This window comes from Mauremys mutica, chromosome 5 (genome assembly GCF_020497125.1).
Source record: "Mauremys mutica isolate MM-2020 ecotype Southern chromosome 5, ASM2049712v1, whole genome shotgun sequence".
Lineage (NCBI taxonomy): Eukaryota > Metazoa > Chordata > Testudines > Geoemydidae > Mauremys > Mauremys mutica.
This window is the reverse complement of record NC_059076.1, coordinates 118,926,968-118,948,359: the sequence shown is the minus strand read 5'-3', so window position 1 is coordinate 118,948,359 and position 21,392 is coordinate 118,926,968. Positions and strand designations below refer to the sequence as shown.

At 40.2% G+C, this 21,392-nt stretch overlaps 1 protein-coding gene across 5 annotated transcripts in view; it reads left to right on the top strand.

The window, feature by feature from the left end:
* Positions 1-21,392, top strand: part of PPP2R2C (protein phosphatase 2 regulatory subunit Bgamma) — a 280,747-nt gene that overhangs the window by 249,754 nt on the left and 9,601 nt on the right. For all 5 annotated transcript variants that reach the window (XM_045018596.1, XM_045018598.1, XM_045018600.1 and 2 more), the window contains 2 exons: positions 6,299-6,468; positions 13,896-13,987. In XM_045018596.1, the coding sequence (XP_044874531.1) occupies positions 6,299-6,468; positions 13,896-13,987 (262 nt within the window). The remainder of the gene's footprint in view (positions 1-6,298; positions 6,469-13,895; positions 13,988-21,392) is intronic.

Here is a 21,392-nt window from a genome sequence, read left to right as displayed (position 1 = left end):
AATTGAGTCAGAAGTATCGAGGACAGAAACTCTCTATCTTGGGGGGAAAGTAATTGTTTTCAGAAAGTTTGAAGTCTTAAACGAGGTCTTTTTATGGAATATAAAGTACATGGATGTTTCTTTTCAACTGTTTGTTAAGATACATGAATTTGCTGTGTTGCATTGAGGCATCCTTATACTGTGAAGTGTAAAGTGTGTGTGTGTGTGTGTGTGTGTGTGTGTAGAATCATGAACAAATCGGCTAAAATTTTGGCACTTGAATTATTAACATTGAGCAACCAAACAAAAGTGGTCTGATTTTCTGTGGTGCAGAATACCCACCGCTCCCATTGAGTCTAGTAAAAATTGCGTGTGCCCACTGTCTCAAAAAATCAGTCCAGCCAAACAAAGGAAAACATTCTGCAAGCATGTAACTTTTTTAATATACTTTCATCAGGTGTAAATTATGTTTTGGCTCCCCATGGGAAAGAGGACACATGACTTCTAAAATATTCCCTTAGTTCCAATCTGTTTTACATACCAGAATAGGGGCCCTCACATATTTTTTCCATAGTGGAGAGTGCATAATACCAGTGTTGTTTTGTAGGACCACCTCTCTTTTATTCTCAATGACTTCACATCCCTGTTTCATCTACAGCTATTTCATATGTGGAAAATAATATTGGGAAACAAAGTATTTTAGCTGTATTTTACTGTAATTTAGCATCTGGAAATAAGGAGGAAGAATTAGTGCCAGAGATGACTGGCTGTCTCTCCACACACCATCAGCAACTACTTGTGGATCACCTGTGGGCCACAAATCACAGACTGAAAACTTCTGCACTAGTATTCCCTGGACCTAAAATATATGTATATTGAATATAAGGTGGAATAAGCAAGTCCAATTTGCATATTTTCATCTATTTTTGGCAATTATTATAAAATAAATACATTTTTACCGCAAACACACAAATGGGAAGAGTTAAAGTTGTGTATTCGGCGTTAATTTCTGTAACTCATTAACTTTTTAATGGTTGATTCCTCATCAAAGTTGCATGAATATTAGATTTTTTTCCCCCATTGAATACACATGATGTAATTATAGGGGAGATTTTCAAAGGCACAAAGGACTGTTAGGTGCTGAACTCTGGTTGAAAATCAATGGGACTTGGGCACCTAACTCCAGCTTGTGCCTTTGAAAATCTTCCCCTACACATCCCTCTCTATCTTTACATAATATATAATTCCACATGGAACAATATGTTGAAGAACCACTAAAGTTGCAGTTAAGGACTTTTAAGTCAGGAAATTCTCAAGGTCAGTATTTCACATGGAACCTATTGTTCTTCTGTGTTATGCCACACAAAGACTATGTCCAAATCACTTACATACAGCACTAGTGTCTCATTCACTATGCACTTTAGATGATACGTCTCACAAGGATGTAGGGGAAAAAAACTTGTCTTATATAGTTTAAGAAATAGTATGTGCTCATGTAACTAATGATGATTGTCTGTATTTAAAATTGTCTTGATAAAGTAAATGTTAGCAACATAGCAGTGATATTGCATTCAAAATGAGTATCAGTCTGACTGAATGACAATGTGTATTGTTGACAAAACTGCTGCCTCTGTAGGTTTTGATCCTGCAAATGCAGCCAGCACAGGCTGTCTCTCTTCATATGAGTAAGCCCACCAACATGTGAGTAAGGAATTGCAAAATCAGGCCCAAGTTAAAACGGTGGAAAGGCAAGCTACAGAGGCATTATGTTACACACATTGACCTGTATTGTCTCCTCCTCCCCTACATTAAGAAACCTATGGAAAGGCAAAGAAATCTGGATTTCAACTCACGGAGTTTCCTTCAGATTTTTCTTAGAAGGAAGCAATATGATTTTAGGCTGCAAATTGTCTACAGACTTTAGGGGAGCAATATTATGGAGCACATCCATCAACCCAATCTTTCCCCTTTCCACACTCAGACATTTTTCTGTGAAAATCTGTAGCAAGAAGCCAGGGAGATTGGAGCGGGGGCTAGAAGAGGTTCAAGGTGGAAGTTCTTCAGTGAAGCAAAATTTAAGGGCTAATGCTCCTTGTTTATTCTAATAAAGTCCTTGGGAAGGGTTAGAAGAAAGTAACTTTCTCTGTCATTCTGTATCATTTTCACATAACAGCTCTCTTATAAGCTGCAGAGCCTGACAGATGGGGGATTATTCCACAGAGCCACTGATCTCCCTTGTACATGCTGTTTTCCCTACTTGTCCTGCATATGGTCCTCTCCATTGTGTCACGCAGTGAGATTAGTAGGGTGGAAACAACAGAAAGAAGTGGGAAGTTATTGAGTTTAAACCTACAGAGTCACAAAGTTAGGAAATCAAACTTTTGTAAAATATTTGTTTCACACAAGTTACAGCAAATCAATATAACTGCATCAGATAAATTCATAGCTAATGATAGCACTGCCTCTACCATCAAGACCATATTTAAATCTAGGTACTGTTAAATGAAAAGTCAAATGACACACGATTACTGATGATTGTGTTCATCAGCTTGTGCAATGGTTTGCAATTGGACAATTAGCTTTAGCATTTTGATCTAATTAACGCTGAGAAGGGACAGTTGCATTTGGAGTATGAAATCCATTTTTTTCGTAACTGAAGGTAGACAGAAGTTATCTAAGTTGTTTAGTAATTGCTAGAGAATTATAACTTAGTTTTTAAGCAGCTTTCAGCAAAACTCTGTTTCCAAATCCCAGTTTAATGAGACTTCTCTTGCTATATAAAATTAAAGCAGCTTTGCACTCTCTTGATCCTGGGCTACTGTGTGCTCTACAGTACTGGTCTCCCAGTGTGAACTAGAGAAGACCAAAGGCCACTTTACCTTACACTTGATGATAATGATTCCAGCAAACTAATATAGCAGGCAGAGATGCTCAGTGTGTTGGGGTGCCCTAGCTACTCCCCTTTCCTCTACCATGTCTCTTATATCCACTGCACACAGGGGTGTTATAGAGGTCACAAAACCACCCAAAGATGCTCCCTACACTGAGGTGATCTTCCTGGGGCTAGATACTCTGCTTAAAGGAGTTGCTTATGGCAGATCAGGGCTACTCAAATCCATTTTCTCTCATATAAAGAATCAGAGATTATTAGGGTTGGAAGGGACCTCAAGAGATCATCTAGTCCAACCCCCTGCTCAAAGTAGGACCAATCCCCAAATGGCCCCCTCAAGGATTGAGCTTACAACCCTCGGTTTAGCAGGCCAATACTCAAAGCACTGAGCTATCCCTCCCTTTTTAAAAAAAGGTAGTGAACCTTGACTTTAATACCTAAATCAATATTTGCAGATAAATAACCTCATGATTTATAGTATTCAAGGTATTTACTGTAGTAAATATAGGAAAACAACAGATGATGAGAGAACCCTGCATATTTCACAAATATGGGCCACTATTGTACATGACCATTATGACTATGTAATAAAATAGAGAGCACACCAGTTCTGATCTAACTCCTGTTGGAAACATTAGCAGAACTCAGCCAGAACTGTAGAGCTTTTAAGATGAGAAACATGGAGAAAACTCATCACTGCCGTAAATGAAAGAGCATTTTAGTGGCTTTTTTCTTTCCTGGTTTTAATAACAACTTTACATCATAATTAGGAGGATGAAATTCCTGCCATTCACAATACACGGTTTGGACAGATTAAAGAGAAGAGGTGTGAGAGATGATAATTGCTTTGTGCTCATCAGACTTCTATTGAAAACTTGACAGGATAATTACAAAATATCTACCTTACTGAATGTCTCCGCACATTTCCAGAGAGCTGTTTAAAGGTGTTCATTTACTCTCAGGCTGAAAAGTTTTTTCTTTCTTCTTTTCTTTTGATGTAGTTAATTATCATTTAGATTTGTTGTATGTGTTTAAATATAGAGAGTCTATTCTCATGTGCAAGCATGGCTGCATTTGACACACCATCCGCAAAGGAAGTTGCCCATCATTTTCTGAGCTAACCCACAGACAATCAGCTCTCTCATTTTTCAGCGTGACATTATTTTGATTCTCCGAAGCTGTAACTTAGATCCTTTGAATTTTGTTGAGAAGTAAATCCTTGGTGGACTACAAAAAGTAATCACACAGAAATGCATTTTAATTATTTTGCTTTAAGGGTGCGGTGGAAGAGAAAGCCACTTTACTTATCTAAATACTTAGTAAACGCTTTTCCTCAGTTACTTGCAGACATCTCACCTCAGACTGTGAACTTAACATACAGAAAAAGTATGGTTAAGTGGTTAGCAAAGGGGGCTGGGAGTCAGGAGACCCACGGTCTCTTCCTGACCCTGATAGGTGCTTGGGCTATTAGTTCTCCTTGTACTCATTAACCTTTATGTCACTCAGTCACTATAACAACTTGTGGTTGGCACATTGCTGATTTCCTATGTTTGCAAAAATCTCCACAATATTCTAACCGGCTTTAACTGGTACATTGCAATATACGTTTCCTAAATATCAGCAGTTTAGCAACACTTGCTTAATGCAGTATTCTGTATTCTGACATCTTGTGATACACGGTCATTGCTATCTTGTGACAACTTATGATCTAGGATCACTTACTGGGTAGTTGCTCCTGTCAAGTCTCTAGGCCTTAGGCCTCAGTTTAGCTAAGCTATTGTCTTATAGACCTGAGGCCTGTTGGCCCCATGTTACAACATTAATTAATACTTATATTTCATGTTGATATCTGAAATATACCTGATATCTTTTATTGTTAGCTACAGGTCTTCAGTTTTTGCATCTGTGAAATAGGGATGATAATTCTCCTTTTGAAAAATAATGTTGAACTCCAGATAGCATATCAGGGTTGGAAGGGACCTCAGGAGGTCATCTAGTCCAACCCCCTGCTCAAAGCAGGGCCCATCCCCAAACAGATTTTTGCCCCAGATCCCTAAATGGCCCTCTCAAAGCTTGAGCTCATGACCCTGTGTTTAGCAAGCTGATGCTCAAACCACTGAGCTATCCTTCCCCTTACTGTGTCAGATTAAAGGCCTGAGTGTATTATTACTGTTGTTGTACACTGTAGTGTATACTATATTTAACTAATTTTAACTCTCCATTTTAGGTCAGAATTTTTCAGAGAGGTCATTTTCATAAGTGTTGAGTACCTCCCTCCCTTAGGCACCTTTGAAAATCTCAGCCATAATTAATGTTTTATTATATTGTACAGCACTCCTAATGCCTTGGCAGAGGACTTTTTTCATAAGAAAAAAAATCATTAATAATATATACATCTCCCAGTGTAAGCAGGGTTGCAGCTGGTCAGTAATGGGATGGAAGCCCTCCCAGGACAAACAAGGTGTAAGAACAGCAATGGTGATTCATTTCATTTCATTTCATTTTTTATTTGAAATAACTTAGTTTTGAAAGTTGCTGCAATTTAAAAAAAAAAGTTAAAATTGGTCAAATTAAATAAAACATTTTGTTTCATTTGATTTACCCAAAACATTTTTTTTCTTTTACTTTTTGGTTTGCCAAAAAATTAAAAATCATTTTGGGTTGACCCAAAACAGTTCAGTTTTAGTTTTTGACTTGGCCAGTGAACTGAAAAGTAAGTTATTTGCACAGCTCTGTTGACTTCTTGTGGACATGAACGATCCCTTGTCACGTTTTGCAGGATCGTGACTAGTTTCCATTTAATACATACCTTCCCTCACCAGTTTTAAATGGGAAATTTGTTTCATTTCCTGTCCTCAGATTTTTCATAGGGCTATACAAACACAGAACAAAAAGATAGTCTTTACCCTAAAGAGTTTCAATGGCTGCTGTCTTTAAACACAGAGGTGGTTGTACTTCATTGGTGGATTAAATGATTCTTATGAGTATAATTTTGTAACGCAGTGTGGGATCATGCCGAATGAAAGGCACCACACACACTTAATCACATTATAAGCTCTTTAGGGCAGGGACTGTCTTTTTTTGTTGTGTTTATACAGCACCTAAAACAACGGGGTCTGGTCCATGACGGGGGCTTCTAAGCACTAGTGTAATACACAGAATAAATGATAATTCTAAGCTATCATTGTTACTCAATTCTAAACTGACATAATCTGTAACTGAGCCATCACGTTTGCTTCCTCCAAAACTGTCAAAGCCCATGTTCTAAAATGTGAATCTTGTATTCTTATTTAAATATCGCATGAAGACATTAACAGCGAAATCATTCATGTTATAGGATATGGATTTGTACCTTTAACCATATTATTTCTAAAGAGAAAGATGTTTGATATTCTAATTTCTTTTTCTCTCTTTTTTTTTAAAAAACAGTTTTTGAAGAACCGGAAGACCCCAGTAACAGATCGTTTTTTTCAGAAATTATCTCTTCAGTGTCGGATGTTAAATTCAGTCACAGTGGCCGATATATGCTAACAAGGGATTACCTCACTGTCAAAGTTTGGGATCTGAACATGGAAACGAAGCCTATAGAAACATATCAGGTAGATGTTTGCTATGTCTTGAAGTGCAACGCTGCAAAAAATCTCAATATTCCAAATATATTCATAGCGCACTATAGATCCTCAGTGCTTGTTCTGACTGTTATACAAGAGTCACTTTAAAATAAATAGTAGATATGATTCACTTGAGCCTTAAGAGCCCTGGTGAGAGAGCATTACCTCTTCTGCAGCCAGTGGGGCTATACCAAAGCTGAATTTGTCCCTTAAAACAACTGCTGTCTATATCCAGGGGAATCATCTCTTCAGTTCTGTGTCAAGATGTTCATTATGCAACTCCACAATTTAATGGTTGTAATAAAGATGTAGGTTGGAGTTTTCAAGAGTGCTTAGCATTGGCTTAACTCTGGTCCCATTGAAATCAATGAGAGCTGCACCGTTAAGTTAGGGGGAGCAGAATTAGGCCAGTGCTGAGAGCTTTTGAAAATCCCACGTGTAGATTTCTTCCTAGAGTTCTGAACTGGCCTAATCCCAAAAGAAACCCTTGTTACATCATAATATTGTCATCACTATGGGAGTTTGGCTAACGACCGTGAGACTCACATGAAGTGACTAATTTAATGTTGGAGCATGCAATTCTGCTGACTTCAACCAATAGTTAATTTGGGCCCTGGCGTCTGTGCCATCTGGTAAGAACAATCTGAGTTTAAAATATTCTAAGATCACTCAAAGTGGGACAAGTGTGCCCCCCAAAAGTCCTTGTTGCAAAAATACAATGGGAAAAAGCTGTTGAAAACTGTGTTCTGCATAAGCACATGTAAAATGACAATCTTTAAAAGTACAGTTGGGCTGGTCAGTAATGCCTAGCTATGGACAGCTGTGCAGGAGATCAGAAGTTGAAAATGAATATTCTGCTGTATATATCCCACATTCTAAGTCAGTGGAGGTAAAGCCCGTGTTCCCTGCCTTGGGAATAGGGTTGTGGGGTTTGGGTTTTATTTATTTATTTATTTACCTGAACTCCTGGTAACATTTAATAAGAACTCAGGAGTCCGGCTTATCAGGAGTGCCAAATCCCACCATAATAGTATTTAGGGTCTTGTTTTTCTTTAACTGTACAAGCAGCCAATATAGACTCAGGTTTCTGGGACACATCCCATTAGTTTCAGTAGGAGCTGTGTAGCTAAATCCCATATTAGCCTTTGAAAATGCCAATTTACATTCCTGTAAAGCCACAAAACTGACTTTCTTCAGTAACTTAACTGCCCTGATAGTGATAAATGTGTTAGAGATTTTGGTTCTTATGTGAAACATGATGAGAAGTGAGGGAAATAAAACAGTATTTGGTATGTTACATCCATGTCTAAGATTTTAGGACCTCTGGCAATGTGTTATTTTGCATAGATGTTAATGTGGTAAGCAGCCTTCTCCCTGGAGGGAAAGAAATGGGCAGGCCAACCTGTTTGTCTTGAGTCTGACATCTGCTTTTATTTCCTCATGTAGGAATCTTTGAAATAAGCTGGCCACCTTTAAATCAACCTGACACCTAGCAGTGGGGCCAATTAAAAAGTTATATTTCTCCATGCAGAGATGTGGGAAATGAGTAAAATGTAAATTTGTCAGTACTGACTGAAATAATCAGAAGCTTATAAAAAGATGGAAAGTCTAAAACTAGGTCTTGCTGCCTTCAGTGAAACTATAGATTGTCTTTTCTTTTCAAACACTTACCCACTCTAGAGAGGATAGTGATGCCATTGGTATAAATAAATCCTTTGCAGCTAACAAAACAAGGAAGATCACAAGTGATTTATGAGAGGATGCCTCGTAGGACAGAATAACATCAGTGATTAGGATTCAGTAAATTCAGGCTATTTTCTGCAGCCTTTTGTCCTCTTCTCATTGGAAAAGATGGTTCTGGATTTTATAGAAAAGAGAAAATGTTCAAAAAATATACTTTTTTAAAATATATTTTTTCTCATGCAAATACTATGTCCACCAGGCCATAGGCACACGAATGTCTGGATAGCAAATGCAAATTAAGAAAGAAATATTATTATACACCTTGACATGTACTCAGAAGGCAGCAATTAAGGCCCAGATTTTCAGAACTGTGCATTTTTGAACATATAGATATTTGTACATGTCATTAGTACAACTGCACATGTAAGCACAATAACTGTGGGTACAAATTGGACATGTATTTGCTCAAACACAGTTATGAAAATCTGGGCTTGGTGGACTGTATCTACAGGTTATGCCTTTCCAACTGCAAACGAAGAAATAACAAAGAAAAGCCTACATTCAAAAAAGGGGAGTGAAACATAAGATGATAAACAAGATAAATAAGAATATTTGAACTACATCATTTCATCTAATGCATCATAACCCATGTAGAAATTATTTACTGTAGGGTAAAAAGATTTCTCATCTATAACATCAATATTGCTTTAAAGTGTGGTGAATCATCATGTACTCAGGATATAAGATACTTGTTAAAAGAGGCTCGCTTTGTCATCTACTGCAGGGGTTCTTAACCTTTTTCTTTCTGAGGCCGCCCCTACATTCTATAAAAACTCTACGGCCCACCTGTGCTGCAACAACTGGTTTTCTGCATATAAAAGCCAGGGCGGCTTTAGGGTGTAGCAAGCAGGGAAGTTGCCTGGGCCTCCACGCCACAGGGGCTCCCATGCTCAGGCTTCAGCTTCAACCCTGGGTGACGGGGCTCAGGACCCTGGGCTTCAGCCCCATGCAGTGGGACTTCAGCTTTCTGCCCTGTGCCCCAGGAGGTCTGATGCTGGCCCTGCTTGAAGGCCCCCTGAAACCTGCTCAAGGCCCCCTAGGGGGCCTTAAACCCCTGGTTGAGAACTATTGATCTACTGTATCAGTCTCTCCATGTTGCTACTATTTTGTGTCTAAATTTAATCCTATTTTACACTAGGTAGTGCTATGGACAACCATTATAAAATGTGTTCTTCATAACAAGAACTTATGTACATTAAGTAACTGAAGGTCGGGGCAATTTTTATCCTCACATCCCATCAATAATAATCATTACTCAGTCCCAATATTATATTGTATTTTGGACTAGTCTTTGTAATGTGTCTCAGACTAGCACTAATTACTTTAACAAATGCCAAGTTCTCATAAGGCACAACTATAAAGACATGCAGACTTCCAATACATCCTGTGCAGGACTCTGAACTGCATTATCTTCAGCTTATTGCCACTAAATAAAGTTAGAGAAAAATTATATCCCTCTGACGTGCTCTGAACTGTACCCTATTTCTCTTCTCTGTTTTCCCTTTAATTGCTAGAAGGAATCCACATAACATGATTCCATTTCATGCTCAGCACCCAGCCTCCTTCTCCCTCAAGGGGGTGGCCAAGAAAAAGCCTCAGGAGTCTGGAATCAGCTGGCACTTGCACTAGCAGTAAAGAGGAAGCCATCACAACTTCCCATAGTCAGCAGAGGGGGCTCCAGGCCCTAGCACGCCAAGCGCGTGCTTGGGGCGGCATGCCGCGGGGGGCGCTCTGCCAGTCGCCGGGAGGGCGGCAGGCAGGCTGCCCTCGGCGGCTTGCCTGCGGAGGGTTCGCTGGTCCCGTGGCTTCGGTGGACCTCCCGCAGGCATGCCTGTGCTTGGGGCGGCGAAATGTCTAGAGCCACCCCTGATAGTCAGCCCAGTTAACTAATATTAAAACTCTCTCATATTGACTTTGCTCAGTTTTGGTGGCTCATCCTGCCCTCACTGTGTTCCCCTACCACATTCTCCTTTTTACAGAACCATCCTTCTGTCTTTCTTTTGCTGCCTGTACCCTTATCCACCTTCCCTTCCTCTCTATTGCTCTGACACATTCACCATTTTACCGGCCTTCCTCCTACTCCTCACGTCACTCATATATGTCTTGCTCTCAGAGAACTGTTAAGCATATTGCTAACTGAAACAACAACATGGTATATTATTGCAACCCTTGGCCTTTTTAATCCACTGTGCCTGGTCTTCCCTTGTTGTAGTCATCATTGCATATTACTTGATGTCTAAATTTGGACTGTTGTGAAGTGCCATGTGCACACATGCAGTGTATATATTTTGGAGGCTAGATGAGATTGTTTCCGTGAAGGGTCACCATAGGAGATTTTCCACAGGGGTCAAGAAAAGAAAGGTTTTATAACTGCTCCACTGACAGAATTTAGTTTCTTGGCCATCTTCTAAACAAGATCTCTCATGTAATTCTCTAAGGCCTCATCACCTTGGGGTCAGAATAATACAGACCTCTGTTAGCAACAACCAAACTTGACCATGTTTGTGATTAGTATTGGTGCGATCCCAAAGTGGGCAAGGCCTAATGACAATAATTCAGACTAATGTGCCTTTTGTCATGACAATCACTGCCTGAAATAATTTGTTCGAACAAAATAGCTCCCTAGTGTTTTCCTAGAGCATAGACTGTCTGGATAATTCTGTCAAGGGCTTACATAACAGAGGAGCATGATTCCAGAAAGGAAAATTCTGGTAGCAATTCTTTAAGAACAGTTTTTCTGGAAATTGGAACATTTTTAATAGATTGCGAGATAGCACATACGAGCAATATTTGGACAATAAAATCCAGCTTTATCATCAAACCATGATAGTGTGGACTTTACCTCCAGAATTCATTAAGCAGTGGATCAATTTTATCATAATTAATAATAATAATAATTAATAAAAACAACCTAAGTGTACAAACAAAAGTACTTTTATTGCTCGTGGTCTTAGACTTTTTGTTTTTTAAAATGTGTTTTCTTGCAATGCCACTCGCCACAGATTATCCCATTGAAACCGTGTTTCTAAATGGTCAGTCACATCAATCCATTGCATTGAGGGTAGGAGATACAGGGCAAAATTGTAGCACTGAGCTACCACGGAGGTGATGTGGAGCTTCCAAAAGTTTCCAGGGAAAGCCACCCCTGTGCCAGTCTTAAGGAGGTAGCAATGTGTGCTCCCTTCCACAGCCGCTGTGCTGACTGGTGCAGGGAGGGATGAAGTCATCATCTGGAATCATCAACATAACTGCTGTGCTGCCTTTGCAGAGGCCAACACAGCAGTGATCTTGGTAATGTTGGTGCATGGTTGCCTCTGGTACATTGTTTAATTTACTGATGCAATGGATGCTGATTTGATAACCTCATCTTTATGACAGTTCAGCATTCCATGAGTGGGAGATGACAATGGAAAAACAGGACAGATGTTCAAATTTTTAACCGCAAAGATTCTCACAGTTATCCTGGAGGGTATCAGTGTGAGCAAGAGTGAAAAGAAAGGTCGGAATGAAGAGCCGACAAATGAGCACTGGCATTTGTGAAAGCCTGTGGATAGAGCATTAACACCTTGATAACGAGGAGTTAAGAACTTCTGAAATTCAGAAGGATGAATGAAAGTGGAGGAAACACAAAGCACTGCATAGCTGATTAAAAGTTGTAGAGCTGGATGCACTTTTCAAAGGGAGCATTAGTCACAATGGACAGGTGGTACATGGAACAGGTAGCAGAAAAAAGATCATGAAAAGATGAAAATAGCTAGGCAGGTGGAGATCTGAGACCACTGAATACTATGTACATAATTTTACTGCTGCTTCATCCTCTCATCCTACCCCTTTTGTCAATTTCTTCCATGTGTTGATTTTTGTGCGAGGCAATCAGAATACTGATGAAAGGGCCACACTCCTATAACTATAACAAATTAACTCAATAAACACTATTAACACAAATACTCCCAATCCTGTAACACATTTAAAAATATTAACAAATGAGACAATGATTGTCGCCTTAGAGATGAGTGACAATTAGGGAACCCAGCCAATTTCTGCTGAAAAAATCTGGTGGCTATCAATAAAGGGAAGACGGAATTATCTCATTATGAAGGTTACATGAAGCACCCACTATGAATGTGCACCACAATGTGCAACATTCAGTAAATGCATTTAACTGGGAAACATTCTACCCCCATCTCCCACATGTTTATTAGCTATTAAGTAAATAGCGTGTTCAGCTGACATACTTTAACTGATCGTATATAGCCTAGGATGCTCATTAATCTAATTCTGAAAATTGATCCATGACAGAAATTTATAGCCCATAAAAAATTGAGTTAATGTGCAAGTTTGTTCACTACAGTACAGTGCAGCTGTTGCAAACAGTTCTAGTTTTAATAACACCAGACAGAACAGTGAAACTGGTATTAAAGTATCTTGTTGGAGAAGACTCTAGGCCTTCGACCAGCAGAGGATCCTACACGTGTTGAGAACGCCACAGTCAGGAGATCCAAATTTAGCTCTGACAGAAACAGACATACTTTTCATGAACTTCAATGGAAGGGGTACTTTCTTATGGCAGGGCTAAATTTGGTCCTTATGCTACATTGCATTGATATGGTACTTCCTCAGAAGTCATCTATACAACATTCATATCGGATGGAGGTGTTGGATTACTAGGCCTTGTGCAGGCAGGAATTCTCTGGCTCCTTATTTCAATGTGGGGGTGAAGAACATCATACAGAAGAAAAAAACTGAATTAATTAAAGGACTGATGCAATGCACATGAGTTGTGTCCTCTATGATAAACTCACACTCCATAGAAATATGCAGCCTAACATAAGGTCTTCTGTAAATCTTACTTTCAAAGCATGCAAGATAAGAACTCATGGTTTGTTTTCAGATCTCAGACATCATCACTGATATGAAGTAGCTATCAGAGCGGGAGAGCATTCTGGGTACTAATCTATGTAAATAAGACACCATGTATCTTACCATCCTTTACTTCTGAATTGCTGTATAATGTAATACCTCAGATTATAGCTTTTATAACATTTAACAAACATATAGAGATATACCTATCTCATAGAACTGGAAGGGATCTTGAAAGGTCATTGAGTCCAGTCCCCTGCCTTCACTAGCAGGACCAAGTACTGATTTTGCCCCAGATCCCTAAATGGCCCCCTCAAGGATTGAACTCATAACTCTGGGTTTAGCAGGCCAATGCTCAAACCACTGAGCTATCCCTCCCCCTTATAAATGGAGCAGGGGCCTCTCTCTCAGAGCCCTATATTGTAAGTGAAAGTCTCTAGATCTTGGATTATTATTATTTACTATTTAAATTAGACGATTCATTCTCTCATTAGCACATCTGCTGTATCAGCTGGGAAGATCTGTTTTGGAATCAGGCTAAAGTTCAGAAAGTCACACTAACGGGAACCAACCATGTTTGAGAGAGGTAATCTACAGTATGCTCAGAAGAGCATGCTCTAGCCAGAGCTTTCCTGCTACATTAATTCTATAGCACTCTTCTAGTTGAACTATAGAAAAGCACAGACTTCATGTTTAAGAGATAGAAGTACGCTCTATCTTTGTAAACTCTACCAACCTGTAAGAGCAATAGTATAGGACATACTCTAAAACAAAGATTTGTAAAAACTGCACTGTCTTTTTCTGTTAAACAGGTCCATGATTACCTTAGGAGCAAGCTGTGTTCCCTTTATGAAAATGACTGCATCTTTGACAAGTTTGAATGTGCATGGAATGGATCAGACAGGTAACCCATCCTTATGTTCATCACTATTTTAATTTCACTGAGGGGCTGCCATAGGATGGAGTATAATCAATAAATCATCTTTAACTTGTGGTTATTGTACATATCAATTTACATTTCTCCATATCAGTGTCCAGTCTTTTATTACTGTTGTACCATTTTACCCCCTCAGCCACAATTTAAGAATCATTATTCTCCACACACAGCCACTGGGAGAAAATCAAATTCCACTCGTTTTCACCAAAAGCACCAAAAATGGGCTGAAAGAATCAAAAGAAAACCAGGACTTACTAAAAAAAAACATTTTCACAACCCACCTGCATAGGGGTTTTGCTAAGGCAAGTTAACAAAGTAGCTTCCTTGTAAATCCAATCTAGCAGCTGAAAATAAGGAGGGAGGATGAGCCAGTGTCACGTGACCAGTCAGTGCTTTGCAGACCACTGGTCACCGTTTATGAAGCATTCTTCTAATGTCATGTAATTTTTTGTGTGGAGGAACTATAGATACAGGACTAAATTCTATTCATTTATTTCTTAGGCTTTAGCTTCATTCTGGTAGAACAGAGCAGGATTTGTCCCATAAAGTTATAACTCATCTCTGTATTATGATATACCAAGTTAATATAATTAATACCACTGTCTCCTTCATAACAACAAGGATAAGTTTACCTTTTCTAATTACCACCTAGTTGTCAGATACTGCTCTCACTCATTGCACAGCATTCCCATTGACACGAATGGCAGGTCCCTGTGAGGACTGAGTAGAGTATGTAACACACAACAGAGCATGCGACCCATATCCCCTCATACATCTAAAAATGGGTCCGAGTTTCTATCTCATACACACATAGAGACACAAACTAATGCTTTATAATGTTAGATACATTCTTTTCTTTGGACTATAGTTGCCTTTGCTCAGTTCCTATTTTCCTCCAGGGAGAGATGTTCTCTCTTTACTGAGGTGCTACAACCTTCCACCATATTCTTCATGCAGAGAAAACTATATTCCTCTATAATCTCTGACCTGGAACTGCTCTACTGAGTTGATGGTTCCTTCTCTAGCTATTCTTTAGCTCAATAGGTGCGCAGGTGTTTCACAATTCCACAGATATACCAACTCATGTAATTCATAGAATTCCCCAGAGTATCATGGAAATTAGAAACAGGAAAGACTTACTGGATCATCCTGTTAATGTAAAAACATTTCCTATAGCATATTCCCAAGTACTTCATCCAGCCTAGTTTTAAGTGACTCAGTCAACTGAAGCTACAAGACCATTGCCTTTGGGATATTCTACCTGAGTTTAATTTATTTTATACTGGGAATTAGCTATGTTTCAGCACTGCATAAATTGTTCTATTTTATGGACTACCAGCCAGTGACCACATTGGGGTAAAATCCTCTAGTGTCTTGTGACACCTTGGGTGTAGGCTCTCTTGTGCCAAGGCTAACCAGTCCTAGAGAAGACTGCTGGTGGGCATGACTCAAGACGTTTGAAAATTAGGATTGGCTCAGCGTTAGCTAAGCATCCAGAGTTTTGGGTGCTTCTCTGAACCTCTTGAACCTGCAGAAAGTATCAGTCTTTCTCATGAGAGTCCCAGTACTACTTGCTTCCAGTCAGGATGGAAAGACCACCTGAATAGCCTTTGGGGGAGTGGGATATTGACACATATCCCAGCCAGAACCTGGGAGTGCAGAACTGCAAAAACGTGTGGGTATGGGCAGGAAAGGGGAGCTAATCAGACATTTCAAAACCATCGCAAAGCTTTAGGAGTTTCCTAATATCTTCAAAACCATTTCATCCATCCTTAAATGGGAGCTCTAAGACATTATGCTTGTAGGCAGCCATGCATTTGCACTCTCAAGTATTTCCTTCAGTAGCTGAACAAAAATGCTGTCATCCTCTAAGTATCTGGATAGCTACATGTTAATAATACAAGAATTATTCAATATTGGGTTTAAAATGAGAGTAATTGTTTCAGTCTAATCCTTACTTGATAGATCAGAAAGGTCAACAAAGTATGAAATCAACTGGTCCTCATTAAGTGGGAGAATTCCATTTTTAAAGGCTTAATTTATCACACTGTTTATATGTGGGAGCATAGTTAATCTTACACAATTCTGAATCCATCACTAAACACTGCTTATTAAAATGGATGGGATACCTGGCATGATCTTAAGAAACCAATGAGCACAACTTTTGGCCAGACATTTGACAAAAGACAACATTCATTTTATTTTATTTTATTTTATTTTTGTTTTTCTTTTCTAAACTTAGAACACTTCCTCTTAACAGTCTGAACGAGCGTTAAATACATCACAACCAATTTTCATCATTAGGGTGACACTTGCATTGACACTTCTGAACAAAGAGATGTGATCTTGCTCATATAAGTGACAATTATTTTGTTATTTCAGTGGACAATATATGGATTCTGTACTGGTGTTTTTTAAGGAAGAGTTCCCCTCTTTTTAAAAAATACACATTAATATTAAGATAGATGATCTGATAAGTGAATATATATATTTTAAATACAGCTTTTTGCAAAAGGTAAGACAGACCTATTAGCACCTGGGGACTTTAAGGGGAGTCCCATAACGATATTTGCGTTAATAAAAATGATTACAAATATAAAGATGGCATTTTCTTTAAAAATGCTAATCTAGTTTTAGGGTATTTAACAGGTTAAGTGGCACATTAGAAACAGACATGGTTGCATTTAAAAATTAAAAGCATGATTATATATGAAAGTTGTATTCTTTTTAGTTAGTTTTCGTTGCCATTAAGGACTTAATTCAGGATCACAATGAGCCCCATTGTTGAGGCTGTTTACAAAAAAGTCAATGTACACAAGCTCTGATTAAAACGTGATTGATGCTCAGTAACTCCAATGAACAGGAACTAATACAATCAGACAGATCCGATCGCATTTGCTGAAGGACACATTAATCATTATATACTTGGGCAAAAACAGCAATTGTAGGAGGTAAAAGGGCGGGGGGAGGGGGTCTTAAAAATAATGCAATCAGCCAAGCAGATAGTATGTTTGTTGACTATGTTAGAATAAACACATGCCATGTATAGTATATATATATATATATGCATGCTTACATGATTTCAGAACATTGTATACAGCTGTTTTATTTAAAGATTTGAGAGTCCAAGTGAATGGAAGAATTAACTAATAACGTGTAAAACAGTGTCCCCGTCCCACCACCAACTTTGGAATGCAAATATGCACACATTGTTATTTCAGGTTTATCTCAAATGCCCTGGAATTAACAGCAGTTGAACAGGTTATCTGTGAATTACATTGTTGAATTTCTGTTTCACCTGACCTCCTCCTGTACAGTCTAGATTCTAGAAACTACGTACATTAATACCTTTATATATATTTTTAAAACTAACTGCTGGAGGGAAGCCTTCAAAGGAGTCTTTCAGCTACCATGGTGGTGAGGGCCATATAAGTAGATAGATGAAATCACATACAATTATCAAAGAGTCCTATGTCTTCATCCAGTTAGCTTCTTGAGTCTACTCTTAATCTGCATAAGTGGCAAGTTGCAGTGGACTTAAACCACTGATTTGCCTATGACTGTTTTAATAAAGATTTGGTTTTGTACACTTGTCTACCCCAGTCTTGTATGATGCAGTGGTGGGTTGATAGCAAAATTCACATTTAAAATATAGAAGACATCACTCAGATTGGGAGTCCCTTGTTTCTCATTCCCAGTCCCATCCAGGCCAATTATATAGGTGCCCCATAGCTCCTGAGCCTATTATCTAAGCTTGTCCATCAGCAATGGTGCTAAGGTTCCCCACCAATGCACCATCTGATTTATAGTCATGAACCTTCTCTTTCACTTCAAGCCAGTCAGTTCCCCACTGCCACCAAACCGTGTTGTATGGTTCCCAAGTGAAGACTGGCTGCCCTGCAAAATAGACATAATGGTGTGTATGGGGATTGGAAACTCAGTGCAGGAGATCTTCGCCCTCCTTTTCCCTAAGAAACGCCATAATTTGCTCCCAAGCAACAGAGTTTTGGAAAGTCACTGGGTTCCTTTGAAAAGGCCAGCTTGCCATGATGGCAGCATCCATACCCTCTTGTTGCTGAGCACCTGAAAAGTCTAGTTTGCCATGTCCCATGGTAAAATCGACAGGCGCAGCCATGGAGGAAGAAAATCTGTAAGAATCCCCTCACTTCCACACTGGCTTGGACCCCAATAACAAAATCCATTGGCTGAAAGTTGAAGCTAGACAAATTCAGACTGGAAGTAAGGCACAACTGCGAGGGTAATTAAGCACTGGCCAATATGCCAAGGGTTGTGGTGGAGTCTGACCAGTTTTATATCAAGACTGGTTGTTTTTCTAAAAAGATGTGCTCCAGGAATTATTTTGGGAGTGTTCTATGGCAGATGTTACACAGGAGCTCAGACTAGATGATCACAGAGGTCCCGTCTGGCCTTGGAATCCAGGCATCTCCGCCGCAATCACACAGTATGGCGATGAGGTGGTCTGGCAACAGTGAGCACCAGGGTGGGCACTGCAGAAAAGCTAATACAGCACCAAGGTGTATCTTGTGTGCCTGCAGTCCAGAGGAGAGAGAAGGTAAACTGGGCCATCCAGCCATCTCAGCACTATTCCCCTAACTTTGCCCAGTCTTTGCCCTTTCCCATGTTGCAGATGCCTCCAGGTGATCGAGATTGGTTTGAGAGGGGAAAAACAGTGCCGTGGGGTGGGAGAATCATCCAACACCCCATACCCTGCAGGAACTAGGAAAGCCATATCAGGAAAGCACCCTCCATGTGTGAATTTAGGGGCAGGGCATGTGAGTGACTGCAATGTGGGCAGTTGTGCCAATGGTTAGAGCAGGCATCACAGGATACAGAGTCAATGATCAGAACTGGGTTACTTGGAGTGAGGCAAGGCAGGGGCAGGGTTGGATCCAAGGCAGGTGTGGTACTGAGTCTGATGCTGCATACAAGCAGTTGCAGGAGCTATCACAGCCAGGGGTGACTGCTTTGAACAGCTGCTGAGCAACTGCTGCTGGGCTCAAAGGATGGTCTTCCACCCAGTCAAGCTGGCTGTGCTTGTTAGGTTGCCTGGCTTCCAGACTGGCTCCGTTGCAGGCCTTGATTTTGAAAGTGAGGTCTGGTGTCTCAGGATACGTTTAATGGAGCATTCACAATAAGTCTAGGACATGACTGTTCTCTACCAGTTCCCAAGACTGCTCAACTTGACCACAGCCTTCCCAGTTCCCCAGGTACTGGAGCCTTCCCCTAACTCAGCAAGAGTTGAGGCTTTGGTGTACCAAGTATTCCTTCTGTCCATGTTATCTTATGGGTGGTGGCAGTAGGTTGGCGTGGTTTGGGTATGGGTTCTCAGTGCAGGGTGTTCAGCATGGGATGTGAATGATGGGGTGGCTCTCCAGAGACTTGTGCAACTGTAAACTGAAGGCCAGTGGTTTTACCCATTCTGTACGGCCAGGCATTGGTTGTCTAGTTGGGTGGTTGGGCAGCTCAATTTAAGGTTCTGGGCAGAGAGCCACACCTTGTCCCCTGTGGCCAGATTCGAGATAACCTGATGGTCTGGGTCTGCATGGTGCTTATAGGCCTGTTTGGCAGACTGCAAGTGTTCCTTGAGCTCCCATGCACCTGGTGTAGGTAGGAAGGTAAATCCGGGGGACCGGTACTGATGAACTCACAGGCAACTCACAGGAAGCAGGGGGTAAAGCCATAGTTTGCAATGAATGGATGGATTGAGGCATGGATTGTGTTTTATGCAAATTTGGCATAGCACAGAAGGAGAAGCCAGTCATCCTTGTGGTAGCTCAAAAAGCAGCAAAGAGTTGATTGACTCTCTCTGTTGCCCATTAGTCTATGATAAGGTGACGGACTCAACACCAAGGAGTCTGAGATATTCCCATCAGAATTGGGAAATGAACTGGGACCCTGGTCTGATAAAATGCTTTATTGTAACTCGTGATAGTGGAAGGCATTTTCCAGGAAGAGCCAATCCATCTTCCATGCAGTAGAAATAGTATGGCATGGGATGAAGTGTTGGCATCTTTCAACAACAACCCCAATTAGCGAGTGTCCGGGGGATGTGGTAGTTCTGCAATTAAGTCCATTGCAACAGGAGTCCAAGGCTGTGGCGTTGTGTGCAGAGACCTATATTCATGCCAATTCATAAGCACAGAAACTAGGCCTCCATATAAGATGAGAGAGGAAGTCTGCCACTCAGTTACTTTATTCAGAAGCAATTAGATTCAGACCGAAGGGGAAGGAGAGAAAGGAAATTAGAAAGATTTGAGGGGAAGTGGGAGGAAAAAAAGAAACCCTTAGTGGAAGAGGCAGTGCCAGGGCTTGCCAGGGCTGAGCCCCGGCACCTCTAGGCTTGGCAGTTCATAGCCCCGACACCTCTGGGCTTACCTCATCGGTGAATGAATGTAAAAAAAATTGCTTGAGTCCCGGCCCCTCTTTCATTACAAATTAAGCATTAGGAGAAGGCAAGAGACAGGCTGTGAGAGCAGACAAAGGTTTCATAGGCAGAGAGAATGTCCAGACAACTGAAGGGGAAGAAGGGGAGACTGAAGATGGAGGAACAGGGCAGGGCAGAAAAGGGGCACGAGGGGAAAGCACTTGATAAGCGATAACAGAACATGGGGGAAAAGAGGGACATCAGGGAATAGCAAACAACAAGAAAGAGCACAAAGAAAGAGAGGGAAAGGAAGAGTAAAAAGGGGCATTTTAATAGAGAATGAAGCAGGGAGAAAAATGATGAAAAAAGAAGGAACAAAACCTAACTCGAAATAGGGACCAAGAATGAAAGTAGGAGGCTGGGGGAAGAGATGGAAATAGAGAATAGAATGGGGGCAAGAAAAGAAGGAAGCAGAAAAACAAAAGGAGGAAAACAAACACAAGTACACATCGTAGATAATTCACTTGAGTTCCTACATTTTGTTATATTTTCCTTCTTGCAACGGGAAGCTAAAGAGAGAAGATTTGTCTGACAGCATTCCAGGAATGGAGGAACCTTCTGGCCAAGTGTGACCCTGGGGAGGGCAAAGTATCAGTATTATAATGTTTCCAATTTGGGCAGGAGGAGAGGCAAGGTAGCTTAAGGGTTTTTCTACCTCGAGTTTCTAGAAAGTTCTATGTTGCAGTTCTAATAAGGACTCAGCAATGCCTGGCTTTGTCTACAGTAGTTGATAATTGTGCCATGACTAGAGCACACAGTGTTCAGTGACACTGGTAATGAAGCACTTAAACAGAGTAAACCAGGTGGAACAATTAACAGCAATTTTTGCTCAGAGCACACACACATGAAAAATTAACTAGCATGAACACTAATTGCAAGAATTTTGTCAATATGCTGGTTATAGCACTGCTGTGCAGAACAAAACTC